Source organism: Fragaria vesca, linkage group LG5, assembly GCF_000184155.1.
Source record: "Fragaria vesca subsp. vesca linkage group LG5, FraVesHawaii_1.0, whole genome shotgun sequence".
Taxonomy (NCBI): domain Eukaryota; kingdom Viridiplantae; phylum Streptophyta; class Magnoliopsida; order Rosales; family Rosaceae; genus Fragaria; species Fragaria vesca.
Window position 1 is genome coordinate 2,287,471 of NC_020495.1, and position 18,106 is coordinate 2,305,576.

The 18,106-nt window shown below is 38.1% G+C and overlaps 1 protein-coding gene across 1 annotated transcript; it reads left to right on the forward strand.

Moving 5' to 3' along the window:
* Nucleotides 1–11,094: 11,094 nt before the first annotated feature.
* LOC101304672 (ethylene-responsive transcription factor CRF2-like) lies at nucleotides 11,095–12,129 on the forward strand. Its single transcript, XM_004298824.1, has one exon. It carries the CDS (start codon nucleotides 11,107–11,109, stop codon nucleotides 12,127–12,129), a length of 1,023 nt encoding a protein of 340 aa, XP_004298872.1. The 5' UTR covers nucleotides 11,095–11,106.
* Nucleotides 12,130–18,106: the final 5,977 nt, after the last annotated feature.

Sequence of the window (18,106 nt, forward strand, 5' to 3'; positions counted from 1 at the left end):
TTTTGTTGCCATCATTCGGTGATACTGGTTAACAAACTTTCTTCCTCTCGTTCAATCTGGCATGGTGCTAGCCTTAATGAAGCTGAAAGAGAGGAAGAAAGTTTGAACGCCCACGCAGATGGTAGTCACTGACCTCTACTTCGTAACCTGACTAACATTTTACCACGCAGATGGAATTCCAGTGGCTTCCATATCCCCTCTTCATCTACCTGCAGATGGGAAGTGTAGTAATGACAATGGAGAAGGTCCAGCGAAAATTGAGTTCCTCTCAATTACCAATAACCACGACTCCGAAAGGTTTATATGTTGGAACATTGAGGTTTGAATTCGGGGTCAGAATAACACATGATGCATGGACTAAATTGTTGAATTTCTTCTAAAACGAAGAGGATTTTGAACCATGTACAGATAAGAAATCAGAAGAGGAGACTAGCAAGATCAGTGTCATGGAGACGATGCCATAATCACTTCATCTATTTGATACTCTTATGTTTTGATTCTGCACTGTATTTGTTCTTGTTCATTTGTTCATGTCGCGTTTGTTTAATTTATTGTTACATCATAAGTAGATCGAAATCATTGGAGCAACCTTTGATCAACCCCAAATACATATTATGGTGTGGGTGAGGAAGAGATACATAAGAACGAGGAGACAAAAGTATCTCTACTCAGTCTAGTGACTAAGAACATTTTCTTCACAGTCAAAAACTTCGGTTGAAATATATTTCACCTAAAACATTGCTTGAAACCAAAAAGTTATGTTATACTCGATATGTACCTGTGTAGTCCTAGTCAAGGTGGTCGAGAACTGAACTTATGAACTTCGGTTTCAGGTTCTACTAGTGTAAAATTAACTTGCAAAACTTCCAAGTACAGACGCCTTGTAAATTTTCATTGATCCATCTGTTTCTAGCTTCATACTTTCACAGTTTCACTTCAATTCTGAACTTCCGATATATATGGTTATATGTGCAAAACCCATACGGCATTTCATTCTTAAACGGTTCCATACTTCCCTACTTTTGTACGATTTTCCTGGCCATACACTACTAATTGTCTAATTAAGTGACAACGGGCATCACTGCAACTCTGCAAGGACCCAAGTCCAAATCCCTTATACCCAGACATGCTTGCACATCTGTAAGTCATGTCACACTCAAGATCTAGACGTCCTGAGTTGAAAACTGCTGGGTTGAGATGGGATTACAAAATCTCGATCTACTTTTTCCACGAACAATATCATTCATAGGGGTACAGGTCTAGAACCCTTTTGAAGATTTCCTTGGCAAAGTGAAAAAACACTGAGAAATGACAGTACGTGGTAAAGCTAGCTAGCACATCTTTTAACCTTCCACCACAATATCACCTCCATTATCCAAGAAAAACATCATCTCCTTTCTCTGATAGCCATGCAGTCGTATCTCGTATGTAGAAACCCAAAAAGCTGCTTTGGAAGAAGCAGACCATTAGTACTTAGGACTCTGCAGTTACTGAGGCCTGCAGCCAAAGTGATAGCAAGTGGTCTGTGCCTCTGTGGTAAAAAGTAAAAACCACCCACAAAAAACTGAACCTCTTTTGAATTACCCTCTCTCTCTCTCGCTGTGGGGAGAACCAGAACCCAAGTGGCTGAATAGGACATGGGTAAAAAATCGAGCTCTTGTCGACATGTATATCATTTCTGATATCCACTCGCACAGAGACAACACTCTTCCGGGAGAAGAAACAAACGTAGGGCTACAAACCTAGGCCAGAACCCTAAAAGAGACAGTATCCTACAGCTACAGCCATAACCTTTTTACCTCTTTGCTTCTTTTTAACCATAGCTAGTGTCTTTAACAGGGGCATATATTCTTAGCTAGTTGTTATGGTGGGCTGCGGAGGCTCTCTGATATCGCTTTCTTTGCTCGGAGACAATGTATGGTTCGATCTGTAGCTTTAACTTTTAGGGCTTTGGCCTTGGCCTGGCTTTTTTTCACCCTTTGTGGTATTGAAAAGTCATCTGTGATGCTCTTCTTCTACCTCTTCTTCCCACATGAAGCTTGGAATTTGCTTTTACATATGGATGTGGAATTTTTAGGGTTTCAAAGTCAAAACGTAGAGGCAAGCTTTGAAGAACATCTGAGTATCTATTGGACCAAATCTTGGGCGGTGGTGGCAGTGACCGGCCAGCATGGAAATGGCACGTATGATATGCCATATCACATGACCATATCAAGTTTGCTCGTGCTCGATGAACTTGGCCTGCAAAACTATTGAATGGTGTCTCAGATATACTATGTCGACCATACCAAATGCCAAGGTTCATGTACAATGTTCAACTACGAATTATACTATTGAGGACTTATGGTTGAGAGAAAAATGAGTAGCTAAATCATACGTGTAGGTTTGTTAACTACAAATTTGAGAAAGAAAAAAAAAATGAAACATATATGTTGCATGGAAGATATTTCCCAAATCTTATTGCTAGCGAAACTAATCCTACATTAACGTGTTTAAGAAAAGAAAGTTGTATGAAGATAGAGTGTTGGATAGACAGAAACTTGCGATCTAACATGCTTACGACCAAACTATATGGGTTCTCCTGTTAAAAATGCAAATAGATTATAAGAAGATATAACGTCGGATAGATACATAAAAAAAATTTGATTGAATACTTCAAACAAAATATATATATATATATATATATATATATCATAATCTCACGAAACAACACTAATTAGTATAAATTTGAATAACAATTCGTCATAAGCTCAATTTATCTAGACAGGTTGCAGTGCATGAAGCCAACAAAGTTCAAACCCAATTTGTGACAGGAAATTAATTAAAAATAGAAAATATCCAAGTTAAAGCGACTACTACCTAAACCTCAAGAACCAGAAACCATGGAGTCAAGAACTGAGGCCTGTGCCCCCTGTCGACAATCGTATTCAATAAGGTCTTCTTCCCCATAAAACAAAATGAATTAGATTGATTAGTTGGATCTTAGGCTATAGTTCATCTTACATTATATATATGGTACACAGTGATCCATGTCTTTTCTATGTCTCTAGCAAACTTTGCACTTGCACTAGTTAAATCGCGATTGACCAACTTCTTTAATCTTGGTCACACTCAGATTATTTAACTTGAACTGCACGTGGAAAGCTTAATGCAGAAAAGGGAAGCAAAATTTCCAGATTTTCAAACAGTGAGTCGTGCACAGGAGTTGTAAAGGACCCTGGCCCCAGAAAATCTGGCCGATAATTGCTACTATAATTGTGATTATAGTAGTGATCTTTCTGGGGGCTAATTGTCTCTACCGAGGACAACGAGTGATGATCTCTACCTGCTTTGATCCCCACCAAATCATAAGTTGCGGCCATTGTCGAGCTCGGTCGCCATTTTCATGGACTTCATGCCGTTTGATGAAGTGGACTACTTGACCTGTAAAATTTTTGGTTTAAGTACATATATAATTAGTAGCAGCTCGATCTTTACATCACTTTGTATTGCTTGTTACCTAATCACCTAATGATATATTAGTGCCAAGTATTCTTTAGGTCTGATCGTGTAACCTTTAGTAGTGCTAATCATTCCTAGATCAATCGCTTTCGAGTTACTTAGTCATAAACTATAGATATACAAACCGAAACTTCTATAAACACATACAAAGCATGTGGAAGGTGCAGAGATATATTAACTGGATAAAGGAAAAGTTAGAATAAAGTATAAACTAGATATTCATCAAGTCTTTCAAATTCGAAGTATTTGCGAGATTAGAAATCCTCTAACTCGTTACATCTGAATAGTAACTTAAAAGCGATCATAAAATATAAACTGGATATTTAGGTGTTTCAAATTCAAAGTATTTGTGAGAGTAGAGTTCCTTTAACTCATTATATCCCAATAATAACTCATAATCAATCGATACATATAACTCGTAACTATAGCAAGTTGTTCTTCACACACGAAAAGTATATATCAGAGCATGTTCATGGAAAGCAAAAACACTCGAGTGTGCGTGACACTGCAATTTAGTAGTGAACGTGCAGGCATTAAAGAGATGATATTGTTCTTATTCTGTTCCGAACTATGGTTGGTACCAAAGATGCATGTAATGTAATCATATAGACAATGACACGATAATAAAACAGACAACTTGCGATCTAAGTCAACAAATTGTTTCCTTACGACTTGTATTAATACTTTCGGGGGCTGGATAGAAAGGATGGTCGGAAATTAGGAAAGAACAGTGTCAATAATCGTGGTCCAAAAGTGAAGTTGGTGATGTTTTATTTATGATAAACCTAAAAGGCACAAGTTCGATCACCATGCTTGTATTGTTTCAATTTCCAACCCTGATTTTGTTCCATTTATTCCCACCTACAGTCCTACACCATTAAAACCCTCAATTTCTGGGTTTAAAACATTGCTGTTCCAAAGAGAAACGAAGGAAGAGTAGGAAGTTGGTATCCTTAGTTAATACAATATACTCGTAATGTCTTTCACTTGACGTTGATGTCCAACTGTTATTGTTATAGCAGCAAGAAGGAATTTACTTCTAGTATTCGATCTTTTCAAACAAGTTAGTTAGTTTTTTTTTTTTTTTTTTTTTTTTCAATACAACCATGTTTGCCTCATAAAACTCATTTAGTTTTTCATTAGCTATAAAAGGTACGGTGCACAATATGGTAGGGAGCTAGCCAATTTTTTGAGGTGATGTGAAGATATCTAATGCTGATATATGGTACATATAAGCTAGAGCGACGGTATAAAGTATCGATTGTGTATAGTATGAGAGTGATAGTATCCTCTTAACGGCCTCATACCATTATACATAAACAAGCATTACAACCAAAGAAAAGAAAAACAAGCCGAACAAATTGCTGCAAACTGCCGCCTGTAATCGTCGACAAGAAGAAATATATAAGTCATAGCACCACACACCAAGTTATCACTACGTCACAAATGGCTTCAGATACAATATGTTTGATTATTAGATCCTTAATTATTATGTTACTACCATCAGATTTAGTGAATATTTTACACCTTGTGTGATTGCAAAAGTAATAAATTAAATAAAATAATAATTTACATCAATTTGTAATGGAAATTTCTATCCCTAAAAAACATCAACTTTTCTGTTTGGGGAGGAGGGGGATTGATATATATTTTCTCATGTTTCATAAACATCATGATTGTGGAATAACAATAACTCGAAACCGAGTAAAAGTACATGCATATAGGTATAAGTGCTTGATTAATTGACTTGCATAAGAACATAGGGATAGGTTAATTCGCAATGCACCAAAATCTGATAACATTAATACTAAAACTGGGAATTCTCTCCAAGTTTTTCGTGGCTCAAAGAATGCAGCACAACCCCAACTAGCTAGAAAATATATATCTAGGAGATGGTGATCGATGATGCTGATTGACTTGTCTATCTCTCTCGAGGTTAAGCAACAGCACAATATGATCAAATAACAAAGTGTTTAATTTTAGTGGTTTGAGAAGCCAAAACAAAATTAGAACATGAATATGATTTGTTTTTGTTTGGTTTTGTTTTGTTAATATATGTGTATAGCTCAGAGACCAGGACCTCTCTGATGGATTTGTCGAATCCCATGTAGTGTTTGCTAATTGTTTTTTTATGAGTGGTTGCATACGGCCTTCTTCTTCTCCTAATTAAGCAAAGCTTAAACCAAGGCACTACTGAAGCCATCCCTCCAAGAAAGCTACTACAGCTTTTGTTTTTGCTTCTTTTTTTGCGAATCCAAATGCCCCCATTTTCTCTTTTTATGTTAAGCATCCATGGGATCTCAAAACACAAGTTTCAATATTAGTGGGAAGAAAATGAATAAGATTTACAGGAATCCCTTTTATTATATATGTGAATTCGAATTTCAAGATATCATTAGTGTGATTAATTTGTATACTATATATGCACCTATAATTCAGGAGTATTTGAGGTTGAAGTACAAAATTTCTTATATTGTCTATGCTTGTCTGGCTCTTGCAAGAATGCAAGTTGAAGATGCACTATATTCTCACAATTGTAAAACAATCATCGTCACTATAATTAACCACGTCGGGGTGGTAGTGAAAGGCTGCCTTAATCCCTTTATGTTGTATCGAAAACAAATTTTGTTGATGGAGTAATATTCTTCATAATAACAATGGCTGCACAAAGTATTACTCTGATTCAGATTTTGGCCGGAAAAATTGCATGGTAAACGTACGATCAAATAACAAAATCTAGTACTTTCTATAATTAACGTCTAAACAAATGAACTCTACAATCGTGACGAGGTTATCTTATATAACAACCCCATGAAAGATAACAACTTAATTTACATGTACTACAGTCTACGAAACTTCACTTCCATCATCCTTGAAATAGTTCTACAAATTTTTCTTTGCCATGAAAACTATGCATATTTGTTTTAGGATCAAATAGGTTTCTAAAGTAAAGTAGTGTTCACATAATTAGTGACATTTCCTTTTACATGTTCTGGAGTATTTTTACATGATATCGTTTTCATAGATAGCATAATGGGATCACTAAGTAAGTAAGTAGTGACAAAAATGGGACCTGACCATAAAAATAGTAGTATAGAATAATCTGCCGCCATAGCAACTCGTCTACATTTGTTTTGATTGTGAAGTTGGGTATATACTCTATATGTATCATAGTTTATGCACCAAATTTATGTCTATATTGTTGAGACAAAATTCCTAACAGTTTTGCTTAGTTACCCAAAATCCAAATTCCTACTGTGGTTGCCAATCTTCCAGGTATTTCTTTGTTAATGTATATTGCAAATTTGGACCTGTTCAATTCCTTCATGCTGATTAGCACCCACTGATTTTGTATTCTTTTTTTGATCACATCATTACAACAATGTTGCTATCCATCATAATTGGAAGTGACTACATTAAGGCAAAATCTAAATCACTAGGAGTTGGGAAGTAATCCAAATCTGGTTGTGCAACAAAGCGGCAAAATTATTGCAAAATGACGAATTTCCATTCCATTTTCGTGCTTTGAAATTCCTTTGACATAAATCTATGAAGAAGAGCCTCGCATGATGGTTGTGATGATCCAACTATCAAATGATTAGTGACGAAGTACATTGAAATGTAATAAAGGTAATTACTGTTATTTTTCCGAGTGTCAATTCATACACTTATAACGTTATCAAACTATAAATTATGAAAATTAATCATGTTCCAAATTTATAATATAATGATATAGTGTTTGAAAACCGGTTTCAATTGAAAGTCGGACATGATAGTTACTTTAACTAACCAGCTCAAGTACTCATGTATGACACTCGAATGTCTCTAGTTTGCTAATCGCAACCGTCAAAACTACTCTAGTTAATTCATGAAATACTTACTTTCACTGTAAATAAGTTTACTATCACTAAATTTTACCGAAGTAAATAAGATTTTGGAGCTCTCTCACGACCAGAACCTTAAATCCGACATGAACGATACTCGTTGCAAAAACAAATAGTAAAGAAAGCCCCATAATAAGACTGCTAAATTTGTTCTCAGCGCAGGAGCAACTAGTAGTAATATGCATGGGAAGCCTCACTCAGAACCAAAATAATTAAATTTCCTGGAATTAAAATATAGGATATAAAATTACAAAAGAAACAAGCAGGACGGTTCTGGTTGTCTGACACGTTGTTCGAGGTCGCCGGGTGGCAGCAAAAATCTCGCAATATGGGCTAGTTGGCCCATGCTACCACTTCTGCTACCAGCCCAGTTTCTTGTGAGGGATGTATGACTATACTGCCCTTGTGCCTAGCCATTATTACTTTGAGAGCAATAATATAATAAAAAAGATGTGTAAATATTGGTACATGAAAAACATTTGCTAACTAAAATGTCCCAGTATCATTTTGTGTAACGGCATCAGTCTCCATTTTGTAAATGAGAAAGATGTTTAAATATTGATACATAAAAAACATTTGCTAACTAAAATGCCCTAGTACCATCTGGTCTAGCTGTATGAGTCTCTCATTTGTAAGTGAGAGGTTATGAGTTCGACTCACAATATACTCGTTGTAGCATTTCAGTTGTTTATTTGATAAAAAAAAATGTCTACTTGATAATGCCGTAAAATCAATGAGCATCGTGTTTGGATATGATCATCAATCATGTGACAGAGTGGCTTCACACAAATTTCATCTTGTCCTTGATACATCATACATTTCGAGAAGACAGTGTGTTTGAAAAATTACATAGTAAGGATAATAGACATTAACGACATGATTCAAAAGTTACTTAATTTGAGTTGGTAAAACTGTAGGCTACCTATACATGCAATTTAAATAGGTAAATATTGTATTTCTACTTTTGTGAATTTACTAACATTTTCACAAGTTTCTTTCTTATTTTTTATCATTCCATAATTGGCATGAATGAAAAAATTATCATTTTCACCCGACAAACTTACTTGTGAAAGTAAAAAAAGATTAGAGTAATATGGAAGAGACGTGATGACTTTACAAATTTAATCAAAATAAGAAAGACTTGTCATACGAAATCACTCTCTTTGTATATGCATGTGGAATATGAGAGGAAACAAATTGTCACGAGAGGCTGACAGATTTTCATTAATGTTTATGCTTATAGTGCCTACCTTCTGATAGAAAATGACAGCACCTCACCTAATACATTCATTTTATTCAAAGTATATCTCACTCTACTAGCTAATGAGTAACATATATACCGTACACCGGAGCCATTTATGAGCTACCAAATATTTACCGATCTATAAAACGCTCTCCAGACTCCATGATTGATTTTCCCAAACTAGTACAAAGCCAGCTCTGCTCCAATTTCTATTCCATATATTCTACCATTCAAAATTTCAAATACTTGTCCTGATTCTTCTTACGCACTTTATTGGGAGCTTTCCTTTGAAAAAAAAAAGATAAATAAAAAAAATCTTAGATTACCAGAGTTACACAATTACAAATCTACTTACTATATTAGAACAAACAATTCAATAATTGTGCAAACTCATACACGCAATATAAAATGTGGGTCGGCTAACTATTTAGTCATCTCTGACAATCATAAAGAGATAATTAAGCCTAATACAATATGGATACCAAACTAGAATGATATGTCGTTTGTACATGTAAGATTATTTTTTCCGATGAAACATGTAAAGATTATTTTAGACCATGAACCCATATAACAACCAAAACTACACTACAATATGAACTTGTTTGCAATACACCCCCCATAATAATAGCACAAACTAAGACATGACTAAAAAGGCCAAAAACATTATGGGATAATTTACATGTGACCCTTCCCTTTACCCTCTTTAATTTGGTCACATTCAATTCTACCACATCCTTTTTAAGCTCCACCATCTAACACACTTGGAAACAAAAACACCATCTTTATGATCCAACGCCTACATTGTTCAACGCACCCAGATTTCTCCAGCTGGGGCCAATTATTTACTGCCCAAGAAACGCATGCCTCGCCCCAAAAGAAAATACCCAAAACAAACAAAAATCAAAATCTGATTTTCTTTTGGGGTCACTACTACTTGAGCTCCAAGCAAAGATGATTCCTTCCCGGGGATACGATCAATGACTTGGCCCTACCGTGTCGCGACACGTGTCATGATTCATGAAAGAGGAGTAGCTAGGCAGTGCATGGTTAAGGAAATATAAACGTAATTATAAAAAATGACCACAAAATTCGAGGCTGCCTGCCACGTTAAACTTAGCTGTAAAAAGATAAGCAGGAAGCAGAGGTGAAATTTTTTTATATATGGTAAATAAAATAACCCCCAAACAGTACCAGCAAGACCACCCACCACAGCCTCAGAGTCCAGAGTCACTCCAAGTTGTAATTCAAGTGCAAAGACGAAACTACCCCGAGTACGTATTTCCATAACGGTAGGTTAAGAAGTAATTAGTTTCCATTCAACGGGTGATTAACCTCATTACCTCATTAAGGAAATCCTCGCTCTCCCCAGTCAAACCTACCCATGTGTCGTCTCACGTGACCTGAATCCCAGATTCCGAGAATGAAAATATCAGTTTTTTTTTCCATTCCTTTTTTTATTTTTCACACTAGCTGACTCAGCTCCAGGCTCCTCCCTTGTCGGCCCCACACCAGGGAGCAAGCAAACAAACCCCGTCCCGGGCTTCTCATTGGAACTCCTTCTCTTACCGACCCCACCCCGACACGTGTCGCACTCGCTTGCCCGACTTACGCGGCGCCTTGTAAAATATGTCGGACTCTCTCGCCGGAGGGACCTCCCCACCGGGAAGATGGCCCCCACCCGGCTTATTTAGTTAATATAGAAAGTAAAATAGGAATTGAGAAAGAGAAACAGAGAAGCAAAAATAGTTGAAATTTTAAAATGAAATTTTAAATGTGGCTCATGAACCGGGTTTACCGATTTCGGCTGTTGGGATCCTATAAAAGTAGGTAGTTTTGGTATCCAGCGAATACTGTGCTTCTTTCTCTCTCTTTCTCCTTGTGTGTTGTGTTATCTATCTTCAAAGACTCATCTCCTCACTCTCACATTTTCTCTCTCACTCGCTCACTCATTCTTGGTACTAACCAAAAACCCAGTACTCTATCTCAGTCCTCCTCCCCTTACCCAAAAGCCAAAACCCAAAAATCGTAGTCTTTAGGAGGCCGATTCCGGACATTGATTCCCTTTCCCTTTCCGGTTAAAAGCCACCCCACTCAGTCACTCCTATCTCTCTCGCTTTTCGGTCTGGTTGCTAAGGGGTAAGGTTTTCACGGTCACGCTCTTTAAACTTTCCGAGAAATTTCTCTTCCTTTGATGGAGCTTTTTCTGCTGGTCACTATTTAATTCCTCTCCCTCAAAGATTTTTAAGCTCTTCTCTCCGTTTCAAGGCTTCTCTTTAACGTGTTCCTCCTGAGTCATCCCCTCAGGCTTTCCTTTTTATCTTCTTCTTTATTCTCTTCACCCAAAGAATCCACCTTTTTCCAGTTTCAAGCTATTTCACGCTCCCACTGGGGGCTTCTGTGACGCACCCATCTCGCTTTCAATGCGAATCAGCTGCTCTACTGTGAGAATCTGAAGAGAAAAGAGTACTTCTTTGAGCCATGAATCCAGCCGTTAAGTTTTCGCAGCACCGGAACCACACCAAACTGGTCTCTAATTCCGAAGCCGAGGGTGTTCGGCCGAGGATTGTGAGGATTTCTGTCACTGACGGCGACGCTACCGATTCCTCCAGCGACGACGAGCCGGAGACGTTCTTTGGGCGGCAGAGAGTGAAGAAGTATGTGAATGAGATTTCGATTGAGTCGTGTTCAAGAGAGGCTGAGGAGGAGGCGGCGGTTTGTAAGAGCAGGACGTCCAGGACGGTGAGGAAGAAGACCGCCGGAAAAACCGTGGCTCCGGTGACTCACCGGACCTTGAAGCCCGCGCCCGGGAAGAAGTTCCGGGGAGTGAGGCAGCGGCCGTGGGGGAAATGGGCTGCCGAAATCAGAGACCCGTTCAGGCGAGTACGGCTGTGGTTAGGCACGTACGACACGGCTGAGGAAGCAGCTATGGTGTACGACAACGCGGCCATTCAGCTGCGTGGACCTCACGCGCTCACCAACTTCCACTCTCCTCCGGCGGTCACTGACGAGCCCGATGCCGACATTATGTCCGACGTCAAACCGGTCATCAGTTACGGCTACAATTCCGGCGAGGAGTCACACAACACCATCTGCTCCCCAACCTCCGTGCTCCGCTGTCCCTCGCCGTCAAACGAAGACGTCTCGTCGTCGCCGAGCCCGAAACACCTGCAACCCAAACAAGAACAACAACTCCAACAAGTCCAAGATGTCCAAGAAGACTCTTGTGTTTCCGAGAACTTCTCGGAGCTCTCGGACCACACCAGCTTCGAGAGCTTCATCTCGGACGACATATTCGATTTCCAGACTACAATACCAGATTTCTTCGAAGAGACGAGTGTTTTCAAAGAAAACAACAACAGCTTCTGCGATTTCGGAAATTTCGGCGACATCTTCACCGAATCAGCTATGGATTTCGGGTTCGGATCCTCCGGCAGCACAACCTGTGACTACTTCCAAGACATCGGCGACCTCTTTGCCTCCGACCCTCTTGTTGCTCTGTGAGTCTGTAATAATAATAAATAGCTATCTCCTCTCCCACCGCTGTTTCTTCTGTTCTCGGTTGTTGCCGGTTTGTCGGCAAATTTTGTGTATCGGCGGGAATGAAAAATATCGGTGGTTTCTTTTTATTTAATTAAATTATTAATTTGTAATTTCGGATGTATTAATTATTTATATTTATTAACGGTGAAATGAGAACGAGTTCGGCTAAAACGGTACGGTGTTTCTGTGTTCTTTTGGTTTTGTCTTTTTAATTGCTCACGTGCCCCGAGCACGTGATTGACAGTACAGTGTCCGTTTAAAATGTAAAACCGTGAACCGTTCCCCGGTTATTTTTATGGGACACGTTCACAGCGCTACACGTGCTGTCAGTCCCAGTAGTATCTATGAATTTATCACTTTCTCTAATAAAGGTGATTTTTTCTGAAGGAAATAGAATATTAAATTTTGACCACATTAATCATATTTGACCGGTTTAAGACGTTAATCACTGCTTTAATTTGGTGTCTCACCGAAAAGTTAAGTGATAATGAACCTCCCAGGGGTTTACCAAGTTAAGCTCTCTGTCTCCAACTAAAAGGTTGGTGTTTAGGATTAGTGATTGTGATTGGTTTAATTAGCTTAAACAGTTGTAATTAAATCGAAAACCAGGTCATTAACAGGTAGCAGAACCCCTTCATAATCACTTTGTGGGCTTCTATTTTCAGCTATACATTACCATGTAGATGTGAATGACATTACAATTGTGATCATTTTGTACCTAAGTTACAAAGGTTATTTCTGAAAGTTTGATATTCAAAACAGCTGTTTAATTTTTATCCTCCTCAAGAGGGTAAGTTTTTGAAAATTTGAGATCTTGGACAACTGTTCCATTTTGGTTCTCCAACTCGAACTTTGGATATAAATTAACCCTTTTGAATAATGTTGTAAAACTTTCCAAAATCTAGTTATTGAAACTAAATTTTTAAAAACCTGAAATCCAAGTCGGTCACCTTATTTCGTCTTGATCCTCAATCGAAAGAGAAAAAGTTATAACTTGAAAGTTGAAACTGTTTCATCCTCACGAAGGTTGACTCTCCATACGAAGGTTAAATGTTTTCTCCAACCCAGTTCGTTATGTGTGTGAACAGTTCAAAAAAGAATAACAAATCGAGCTTGAAACGGTTGCCTCACCCAGTCCTCATGTTGACTATTATTACAAAACGTATCCTTTCATATCGTCATTACTTGTGACCAGTGACGGAACTGTGCTTGGGTATGTGAGGGTTCAGACCCCTGCCAGCTTTTGAATATGTCATTCATTAGTTAACTTGATTACCTTAATTATTCCCCCCCCCCCCCCCCCAAGTAAAATTTGGGAGATTCTTTCTCTTGTAATAATATGATAATTGGGAGATCATTTCTCTTTTAATATGATATCGAAACAAATGAATTCCTTCCATCTTAGCTTCGAAGCTTGATTAATATTCAATTTTGTACAATATATATCAAACATGGAAATTTGATCCTTATTTTAATGTTCATTTATATTTCAATTTTTATGCTTATGATGACAAGAAAATGAGTTTCATATTTGGACCCCCGATACGTAGGATGTAACTCTTAATCCTGGTTTCGCCACTGCTTGTGACTTATGAACAGTAATGTACGAGGTGAAATTAGACTTTCCTATATCGTTGCATGAATAATTAGTTTTCAGTGTATAAATTTTTAAAACCACACAGACTAATTCAAGGATAAAAAAAAGAAAGATATGACATACTAATATTACTTTATCATGAAAAAAATATGAAATGACTCGAAATATAAGTGGAATTCTGCGAGAGAATCCAAAAATAAACATGTGGCGAGCTCTAATGGAATCGAGGGAGTGACTACCATGTTCGTAGCCATATTGGTTATGGAGGATTTAATTAGTTGAAGACTTAGTATTCAATATTGCAAATTGGCGACCTAGTCTTTCTTTTTGGTGACTTGGTTTTTTATCCATTTTTTCATGCACATTTAGAGGCTTTAAGATTAGCACACATAGACACTTGGATATATATGCATATAATTTGCTAGTGGAGCAAGTGAGACCAAAACCCAGCAATTGGAATGTGAATATTTTTCATTGTGGAAACTAAAAGCTTTCTTGGGTTAAAACTTAAAAGCTTCCCTTGTCTTTATTTTGGCACAATGAAAGAAAATAATTTGCTGTAAAAGCCAGATTGCAAAAGGAAGCCAATTATTGTAGAGTCTCTATCTTTTACATGAAAGACAAGTTTATTGAACAGTTTACAGAAGGAATGCCATTGTATGGGGTCATTCTTGTGTTACTGGTGTGACTGGCATGGTGTTTAGGGGCCAGTCTTTGTGCTTGTCTGTTGGTGAGATTTGGTAAATTCTGTTAAATGTGAAGATCATCATATGTAGTTTGAAATGGGAGACCAAGAGATGTCCTTCTGAAAAGTACATACTGTATATGATCAGCTCATAGTCAATCTCTTCCAATTGACTTTACTTATTTAGTAAAAGTAAAAGATACAAAAGTAAATAGTACTATTGGTCTCAATGGCGCTGATTCACATATTCAAATTTGGTCTTGATGCGGAGTCCATTAGGATTGAAGAGGATGAAGCACAAATGGTTATTCTTACCTTTGATGCAATGCAGGAAGATCGATCAAGTTTAGTGATGATCGAATGAGCTGAGTTAATTTAGTTGATGATCAGTTACTGACCGGCTCGGTTCTAGTTACACGAGTTTTATGCATCTGGCTTAATCACTAGCTTCAATCCTTACTGAACATGATTTGTAGTACTCTTGTTTGTTGGAAATGTGATACTTATTCAGTTACTCTGCTTCTTGTTTAGCTCTTCTATTATGTTAAGGGCAACACTATAAGTTGCTCAATCACACCTTCACCAGTTGCATTAGTCGGAAGATGCTAATTAACTTACCAGTTTCCATCCCTAGTACTATACTACACTGAAGAAGCCCTCCCAGTTAGTCTTGTTTTTTGGAGTTTTACACTTCGTTTTTTTATTTTATTTTATTTTATTTTTACAAAAATGATGACTGAATGAGCTACCACTCTGGACTGTTGAGCAATTTAAGGTATGACCCCTCCTTAAAAGATGTTTTTCACAAGTTGGAGTTCGAACCAAGGAACTCCTATTACCATGAGTGATATTTGCAGCATCAGCCCCATTTGCAACCTACCATGTTTCTACTAGACTAAACCCCAAAAACTTATTTGGGGTTCGACACTTCATTTTTGTTTGTTTTATTCTCTAATTTTGTGTCAAATTTTTTAAATACATTACGATTGAAGTTATTTGTTTGACGGATTTACCGTTATATATACCAATAGATAGATACAATGCAGTATCATACAAAATCATACGATGAGTGAAAATTTCTCACAGAATTCATGGAACAAAAGGGACTTGACTTGGTTGGGGCTGAATCACTGACCAAAATAATCAACGGTCAGGGTGGTGAGTAATCCAATCCAGTGGTCCTGAACATGACCTGGAAAGCAAAGATATTTTTCGTCACACCACTGACTCTCTGCGCCCCACTGCAGCAGATCGAAGAAAACTATGTTCCAAATGGGCAAATATATTAGATGCCAAACCTGGGGCTCTACCTTATTCCTCAAACAAGCGCCAAAAAACACTATTAAATAAGTTTGGTGTGAACCTGAAGAAACCACCACCTTAGTTTTGCCTGCATTTGCTACCTTGCTTCATCCATACATACCTAACGTGATGACAAACATGCCCTCTTCGTCTCATCCTCTGTTTCGTTGCTTATGTCTCTTTCATCTGTTTGCTACTCGTCTCGTATTACTATTTTACCATGCCAAACTTTCTGTGACGAATTCCAGGCATGCATATGCATGTTGAAGTTGCGTGAATGATCGAATTGTATTGATGGGGGAGAACCGAGGTGTCATTTTCTGGTAGATCATGAGGTTCTTCAAGTGTTGCAGATACCTAGTCTAGCTAAGCTAAAGAAGCTGGTTCTGTGTAATAATGGAGAATAGTGAAGATTAGGTTTCTGATACGAAGCAGAAGCAGATCTATGCATGGCAAAGCTAGACCTAGTGTGAGATTTTACCAGAGCTTTATGGCCCAATTGAGAGGCTGCAGAAAGCTCGGTTTCTTCTTGGAATTGAAATCTTCGGTCCCCTACCATTGTAATCACGCCTCTGGTTCTTATGAGTATGAATGTGCTGGTTCCCCAACACCTTCACACTCATAATAATCCGATCTACTAACAGGTACTGCAATAACCGAAATAGAAACGCATGTTTTTCTTTGCATTTGTGTTAGGTAATGAGTAATGTATGTCCTCTCGATCACCCTATAGATATCAAAGGGTAAAGACATGCACTAAGTTTTTCTTCAAGATTTTGGTTCATATTGCAATCCGACGTCGATATCTAGCTAGTGTCTGTCGACTTATCCGGTAAGCGAATGCAAGTATGCATCACATCATTAGCAGCTTGTTCCAAGTTGAAAGAATACGAACAAAGCCTCAATCTCGTCGGTCGATGAAAGTTGCTATCACATAATATTGTGAAAATATATGTGACAGGATCTTTGTCGTAATAAATCCAACAAAATAGATCCCTCACCAATTCTAATTCCGTCCGTCATAAATAGTCCCTGGATGCATGGACCTTGTTTCATTTCCGCAGTCGGGTATACATCAACCTCATAAAAATGAAACATAATGCAAACTTAACCAAACTTTCAAGTACTAACGAACTCCCGAGTCCAGACTCCAGAATACGAGCAAGTTTTTCACCTCATCAAGAGGACATGCACGGTTTTTATCTGCTAGGTTAAAATACCCCACAGGACTGTTTTGAGATTTCGACTAGTCCTGGCCAGAACTGGCTAGGCCAACTGGAGGTCTGTACTGTCTGAACCATAACAATGTAGGAGAGCACTGACTTAGGAGGAGGAGGACGAGGATTGAATTGAAGGGAAGGAGTTCACAAGCACAAGTTAAGCGAATTGTTAGCCCCACTGTGTTCTCCAGAGCCATGCAAACCTCCAAAACCTTTGGCCAGATTCACCCTAGTGGCGCCCAGAGAAGATCTTCATCTAATCATCATCAACCCCCGCCTCTCCGATCAATCATGGCCGTACACGTCATGTCAGGCTAACGGTTTCCACCGCCTCGAGCAGTGCAAGTGTGCGACTGACCTAGCTAGTCTTTTGCTTTGGCCTTTGGGCCCGTCGCCGATGGTCCCCCGTCGTCCGGTCCAGCTCAGGCCTCTCTGTGCCCGGAGCCATGTGGATTGTGATCGCGATTGCGGTCCTACTCTCATTCACGTTTCGATGACATTGGTTTTTTTTTTTTTTGGGTTTAAGAGCAATGTTTTTTTGTTTGTTTGGATCTTGTTGCAAGTTGAAGAAGATTGGCGAAACACTCGAGTTGGTTTGTTCTCTTCTTGATTTGTAGGCTAGGGATTTTGTTGAGTGAGATTTCTGTTCTCCGCGTATGTTATTTGATTCTGTGGTCAGTGGCGTAGCTAGAAACTTTTTACAAGAGGGTCAAATTTTAGATATATAACTTTTCATATACCGCATAAAATTCTAGATAATGGTTTCTTAGGCATAATAATCATTCTAGAGCTATTATTGGGAAGGAATTTGAAAAAATTTCAACAACAAAGAAAACATGGCTTGAGATTTATAGTAGATTTGAACCCATGTATAACTTAGTCCCATAATCTTAGTTTATTTCGCATGGGTAGTAACAATTTTAGCTAATGCTAAATTATGGGAAATGCCGAAATGGAATAGAGACGAAGGCTGACATGCGACGACGATGTACGTAGTCTTGGAATATTAAGACAGAAAAATAAGAAATAGATAGTTGAAAATAAAAATGAAGAAAAGAAAATAAATAACATGATAGGGTTTAGCCTTTTAGGTTAGATTTGTAAGTGTTTGGCAGAAGACATCTATTATTTTTG